Source organism: Ambystoma mexicanum, chromosome 3p (genome assembly GCF_040938575.1).
Source record: "Ambystoma mexicanum isolate Mex_15411 chromosome 3p, UKY_AmexF1_1, whole genome shotgun sequence".
NCBI classification, from domain to species: domain Eukaryota; kingdom Metazoa; phylum Chordata; class Amphibia; order Caudata; family Ambystomatidae; genus Ambystoma; species Ambystoma mexicanum.
In genome coordinates, this window is record NC_090925.1 from 45,328,968 (window position 1) to 45,336,464 (window position 7,497).

General features: G+C 41.5%; 1 protein-coding gene across 1 annotated transcript; it reads left to right on the top strand.

Moving 5' to 3' along the window:
• Positions 1 to 371: 371 nt before the first annotated feature.
• Positions 372 to 1,295, top strand: LOC138579708 (olfactory receptor 5V1-like). The gene has a single exon (XM_069649946.1). It carries the CDS (start codon positions 372 to 374, stop codon positions 1,293 to 1,295), a length of 924 nt encoding a protein of 307 aa, XP_069506047.1.
• Positions 1,296 to 7,497: the final 6,202 nt, after the last annotated feature.

Sequence of the window (7,497 nt, forward strand, 5' to 3'; positions counted from 1 at the left end):
TACCGCCTCAGTCTTCGCAGAGTTCAACCTCAAGCTACTCACTTACGTAAACCTTAGGGTCCAAATCCCTTCGCTGGCTTTAAACCTCTCAAGGAGAGTCAGTACACTGGGGCCCCATCCAATCAGATTCCACTGTTTCTGCCACTTTCAGAGACAGATATGAAGGTCATGCGGCCATTGAAAGAATTGTGAAAACATGATTTGCACCTGTGCGTTTCTCTCAATAGATAATGCGTGTGAACTCCAGTGAATGCACCCTAGCACCCCCATGCATGGAATTAATGTGGCAGCCAGCAATAATAGTAACATTATATGTGCCTTTACTTTCAGCTCATCTTTCAACCCAGTCTCAGCTTCATATCTCTGCACAAATGGGAGGAGAAAATCAGAGCTCTGCTGAAGGCTTCCTGATTGTGGGCTTCTCGGATCTTCCACAGCTGCAAGTTCTACTTTTTGTTGCATTGCTACTGATTTATCTGATTACTTTGTCGGGAAACTTTCTTATTATGGCAACAATTTACTGTAATTCACATCTCCACACACCCATGTATTTCTTCCTCTCAAACCTGTCCTTCATCGACATCTGTCACACTTCAAACATTTTCCCTCAGATGCTGGCCCACTTCTTCCAGGACGGGTCACACATGTCTATAACCGAGTGCCTGATGCAGGTGTATTTGTTTATATGTACATTGGGTACAGAAGTCCTTGTACTCACAGTCATGGCTTATGATCGATATGTGGCCATCTGCAACCCCTTGCGATACATGACTATCATGAATAAGGAAGTGTGCGTGCAGCTGGCTGTTGGGATCTGGGCTTTTAGTCTCATGTTTGCACTGTTGTACATTTTATTCATATCAGAGCTCATCTTTTGTGGGTCCCACACCATCAACCACTTCTTCTGTGATTTTGCAGCCTTGATGAAGCTTTCCTGCAGCAGCACTCATCGAATTGAGGTGCTTACCTATGTTTTGAGTGTTATAATAACACTTGTGTCCTTTACTTTAATCATCACTTCTTACATCAACATTGCCTCCTGCATCCTGAAAATCAAATCTAGTGGAGGAAGACAGAAGGCCTTCTTAACGTGTGCCTCCCACCTCACAGTGGTAGTGATATTTTATGGATCTGCTGCCTCTTCATACATTCGTCCAACGTCAACATATTCAATGAAGGAGAATAAGATGGTGTCCTTGTCATACATTGCTCTCACTCCAATGTGTAACCCCTTAATTTACAGTCTCAAGAACACAGAAGTTATAAAAGGCCTCAGAAAGCTCTTATTGCTTTAATGGGGGCAAAATGTGTTTTACTTTCCAACAAACAACTATTTCGAAAACTGCTTCTGATATCCGGCGTGATTTAAATCTTTTTTGTAGTCTGACGTACAAATGTGGAAAGTTAAAGGCAAAACTTCTGTACTAGTTTGATTTCGTGGAATGCATAATAAATTAATTTCAGGTCTAAACAATGGGGCTCATTATGAGTCTGGTGCTATCTTAGTGGTAAATCTGCTGAGATACTACTTAACTGTAAAACCATTAAAGCCAATTGGTCCGGCCGTATTACTGCTAGATTACAAGTGGTGCGTGGTGGCACTGTTAGACCTTATTTTATTGGAGTCCATAGGACTCCATGGTGGCTTATGGCAAAATGACTGCAGCAGTAATTCCACCAGAATTATGCGGAAAGGTGGTGGATTTACCTTCAGGTCATATCTGGTGCAGAATCCTCCAACTTATCGCCAAACTCATAGTTGGGCAATGATAGTGGGGAGTAATTCAGCAGTATACAGTATTACCGCCACATTTGACTGCACCGCCCAATTTACAATGAGGCCAGGTGTCCTAAAACGAGGTTTTCAGGTCTTTGCACATCTCCAGGTGAGATTTGTGTTGCTTCTCAGGACTAGCAAAGTTCTCCTATAGCCTAATTCTACAGGATTTATATCATTGAAATAGCCATAAGGCTTGGACATAGTCAAGTCACATGTAAGGTGGTCTTCATGCCGTCTTTGAAACTTTTGATTTTGCTCTCATGGATATCATTGAGTTTGGTTATTAAACAACAGGAGGAGTACGTGAGTGGTTGGCAAATGCCAACGATGGCTAGCTACATGGGTAAAGTGTTGGTCTTTGATATGACCGCAGCCAATAGATAACAAGGTCGAGCTCGGTGGAGGGCTGACTCAGCCTTTCATCTACTTGAGGAGGATAAATCAAGAAGTCATGAGAAGTACATTTCACTGTTATTAGCGTAGAATAACATTTCCAAACTGCAATTTCTATTTTGCCTAACTTCTGTCCTTGTAATTGGCACCCAAATCGTTCCACGCTGCAGCATGAAAATTGGCCCCATCCATAGCATCCTTTTATGTCTCTTCTCCTTGTTGTAACAATCAAATCTTTCTACCGTGCTGACCATATAGCAGCACCCATTGAACAGTTGGACAAGTGGGAGGTTATCTGAAATCCTGACAGTGGGAAAGAGAACTTAATTTTTGCTAAGGAGGCATTCAATTCAAGAAGGTCCACCTATGTCTGGAGACATCATTCTTGACTGGCCGTACCAGTACTTAACATGTGTTTTCTAGGTCTCAGCTCCAGCACTTATTTCGGAGGCCTGGCCCTTATTGTCTTAGACTCATTTTGATAATGGTTCAGTGGTTTGGCAACTTTACTATTTATTTGGCAGTCAGCCACTGTCCCACAGCAAGCAGCAACCATGTGCACTAGCCAGGGACGTTCCATCCTGAAGTGACCCATTGGTATTTGTATTTATTAAGTTTATATAGCGCTTTACACCATTATAACAACAGAATACATATACAAATTAACAGTAGCAGAAGAAGCACATTACAATTTGAATCAGACAAACAAAACAGTATGTAAAGCAATTATACAGAAGGGAAGAGGGAGTGTAGTGCAGTAAGACTGGGAGGAGGTGGGAGCGAAAGGTGAGAGGAGGGGGAGGAAAACAGAAGGGATAAATGGGAGAGAATGGGGAGGGGGGAAGTGGAGGGAGGTGATCAAGGGGAGGGAAGGGGAGGGAGGGAGAGAGGAGCGAGATGGGGAGGGGTTTCAAGGAGGAGAATGGAGAAGGAGAGATTTAAGGGATGAGCGGAATGAGGAAAAGGAAGGAATAGAACGGATTGAGAGAGGTAGGGAGTTCCAGTGCAGGGGGGCTAGGAGTTGGAAGGAGCGGAAGGAAGAGACACATTATTGATGACTCTGATGACCCAGGTGGGCAAAGCAATGCTAGTTATCTATATTCATGGGTAACCATCAATTGGAAGGTGGCCACGAATCCTCTGTGCTTGTGCTATCCATTCTCTAGGCAGGCTACATGACATTTGTGCAGCTGCCCTATTGCAATATACAGCTACACAACTAGAGCAGTATGGATTGACAACAAAAGGACTGTCACCAGTAAGAAGCAGCACCAACACAGGCACAAGGCCAGGGAAGAGGCCAATGCCAAAGAGGAGTCCCTGTCACGTGTTCCAGCTTATACAAGAAGATCTCATTGCAGTGTTTGAGAATAAGATAATTAGTTCAATGATTGTGCTCCATGAATTTCTTCATTCATTTTCTATAGGAGGAAAACATGTTTTCTCTTTTTTTCTGTGGATAGACGATTCACATGTGCCACTTGCCACTTATAGAATCAGTGCCACATGTGCCGACTATTAATGATGATATGGTGCAGAAGTATTTAAACATGTCTCCTACTTATAGACAAAACTAGTTTGATAAGTTATGTTGATTTGGATCTGGAAAGCACACACATATGTCTTGGGCATTGCATCCATCACTAACAATGAACCAAAAATATGGGGAGCAGCTGTGGGCTATAGAAAGTGTGGTGTGGGAGAAGCCTGCCACAATGTGTAACAGGCATTTGTAAATATTATAACTGCTGGCCTGTTGTGGTGAGGTTCTACAAATATGTCATGTTCAGAGCATCAGAGATAGACCATTGAAATAATGTTTTGTGACATTAGAAACTGGGAGTGTTTGAATAGACAGTGCAGTGAGATGATGGGAACATCTATTTTAGAAGAGCCATCTTTTTTAAAGTTTGAAAACATCTTTACGATGGGGTCCATTCCTCATTCCTGGCACATAGCTATGATTGTGCCCATTTATGAAAAGGGAAATCTGGCGAGCCCAAAAATTACAGGCCTATTGCCTTAATGGATTGTTCGTATAAAGTTTTTACAATTTTGCTTTAGAATGAATTGGAACAATTTATAAAATCTCATGACATCTTATCGCAGAATCAAACTGGTTTTCAGAAACAAATGGAAACATCCATTAATGCGATTATCTTATCGCATATGTTATATTCCTGCAAAAAAAAATCAGGCAGGTAACATCTATATGGCATCCCTGAAAACATCATGCAATTACTGGCCCTTTTACATTCTGAAACATACTTCAAGATAAGAATAAACAGGCAGGGTGATGTTACACACGAGATTCTCACCTGTAAGCTGCTACTCGCTTTAATCTTTATTTGGTGGATATTGAGGACATTTGGGAAACAATTCTATGCTATCCAGTGAAGCTTGGGCATCTCAGGATTCACTGGTTAGTATATGCTCATGATATTATAATTTTTAACAAAACTCCTCTGGGGCTACAAAATAAATTGGAAGCCTTTTCTATCTTTGCAAATAAACACAACCTATGTGCCAACGTAGCCAAATCTAAGACTCTCATTTTATCAGGATCAAAAAAGGTTCCTTGTTATTCATGGACCTTGAACAGTCACAAACTGGAGAGAACTTCCATGATTAAATACCTAGGTTTTGACATTTCAAATGATTTCTCCCAAAAACTTTGGAGTAAACTGATAACAGACAAAGTCAGACCCTTGGTTTCACTTCTAAAAATAATCTATCGAAATTATTGTAAATTTTCGTTAAATCCTGCTCTTCAGTTCTACGTGTTAAAGATTGAATCGATAATTTTGTACAACTTAGATCTGTGTCTGCATAACATTGACCATTTGCTAAACTCTGCTCAAGGCCACATGTGGAAACAAGTGTTGGGCTTGGCCAATTCAGTTCCCAATGCGCGTATACGCATAGAATTGGGTTTGTCAAGTTTATCCTCGTGCTTTTTGTGGCGACAACTGAATGTGTATGTCAAAATGTTAAGTCCTCCCAGACATTGGCCCTCATTAAAACTCAGGCGGTGGACCATGGTGCTGTTAGCACCATGGTCCATGCCGGATTCCGCCATGGTGGATGGCGGAATTACCGCCCCATTCCAAGGTGAGTGGTGCGGTAATTCCCCATTCACCATCTGCTCTTCCCCATTCCCATTTTTGCCCCATAGGGCATAATGGGGATGGGGAAGGCGCTAATTACGGCACCGTAAATTACGGTGCCGTAATTAGCACCAATGTCGCTTAGCGCCTTGGACTTTAACACCTGCAAAAAGCAGGTGTTAAAGTGTGAATCAGGCGTTAAGGGTTAACGGCGCCGACGGCACCGTTAAACCCTTAACGCCTGACTTGTAATGAGGGCCATTGCATTTATGTTGAGTTTGCTAAAATGTTGGCATTAGATAATCCTGCATCCATTGTATTATTTAAAAAAGAATGGAAATTGCTCTTCTTCGAATTAACATCACTAAAGAAGACATAACAACAAGAGTGGGTTACTGTAAAAAAATGTTGTATCAAATGGACTGGGTCAAGTCACAAGATAGAATTGGCTCATATCAGTTGTAGAAAGAGTTTGCATCACATGCACACAAAAAGGCTCCAAGGCTGATGTACATAGAGTGTTTTCCAGACATCAAAGTACGAGAAATCTATATGCGTTTTCGCTTAAATCAATTACATTCTAAGGACCCTATTAGTCAGTTGCATTTTGAATCAGATACCTGTCACTTTGGCAATATAGATCCACAAAAGGAAACCATAAAACATTTGGTTGTCTATTGCAGATATTTTGAAAATTATGTGTTTGGGAGATAAAAATGTGGGGAATTCTGTTTCTTATCGTGAAACGCTATGGCAGAAATGTATGAGTAATCCTCACATTGCCTTCATGTGTGCTTTGGCTGGACTATTAGTTAAAATCAAAGACGAACTTGTGCAGAAAATGAGGGGTTATGAAAATGATGTAATTTGAACATCAAGCATAGTAAAAACCTGAGAATGGAACCATCCTATTTGTTCTTATGAGGCCTAGATTAGGCGTGTTATTAACTTTAAGATTTTGGTGTTTTTTGTGTTGTTAGTTGGAATAAGTTCTGTAAATCAAATTATTATAAGAACGAGGCTGCATTGAATGCTTTGTTTTTTCTTTATCTATGTTTCATTATGTTTTTTATTCTGATTGTTCTGATTTTTTTTATGTAATTGGTCTCTAAAGAATCGTAGAGTTATTTTTACTGTTAAATGTCAACTTGAATTTTAATGTGTAGGTGTGAAAAGTTTATTTTGTAACTATAACACACTATAATATTAATAAAAATAGTTTAAAAAAATGAAGAGCAATAATTCTGTACCGACTGTGTCATCACAAAGCTATCAGGGCCTGCCCTGATATTAGGTCCATAAGTTACCTTGCATATCTACACCTTTGGAGATTTGAATAAATAACAGAACTTGATTCATGCGATTACTGCCAGTCCTTTGGAAATAGCTTTCTTTCCCCTTGCTAAAATCCAGACATTGCCATGTATGGGATGCCCTTTCCCAGGGAAGATGCTATGGCCAGTGAATATCCATGATTAGCCACTGACAGTTTAAAATAGCAGAGATCCTTCCCATTGGTGGACCTGGGTGGGCTCCCAGTCCAAATCGTCGATAAATGAGGACTCCTGCAGCCATTCAACAGATCATCATTGGAGCCAAGACCTGTATGATGCAGCCTGTTGACGACCCAACGATGACTCCTGGAGCTGACCAGCACCAACTCCTGTGAAGTCCCGGTAAAGCCCTGATTCTCTGTCCTGATCTGGAGAAGGCCTTTATCGGTGCTTCGACCCATGGACCAGTGGGAGCAAGCAGTCTTAAACCCTGCTTCAGGTTCCATGACCTCTGAGCCTTTGCAAGTGCTGCTGGACCAATTAGTGGACTGACCAGATGTCTCCTGGGCTACCTTGCTGCAAACATTGCCATTCCAAGTTCATTATTGGATTGGTGGCTCTTCAGCTTGTACTGCAAGATGTCTGCTCCTGCATTCTGAGCCTTCTTGCATCAACTGAAGTTGTGCAGTACTTGCTCATTTGTTTGTCCAGTGAAGAATGCCTATCGCCAATTGACCATGGCATTTCTAATTGTAATCCATCATCTACGCTCCATGGAGGTGTCCTGCGCTCACCTGCTCCACAGGATTGTTCATTCTTTCTTCAGAAAGGTGTTCAGCTGGAATGTGACTGAACCGCGATTCAAGCAAATCGATTGACTGAAACTAAATCCTGATGCCAAACAGGACCTCAGCACCCATGGCGCCTGGGCCTTCCTCAAAGG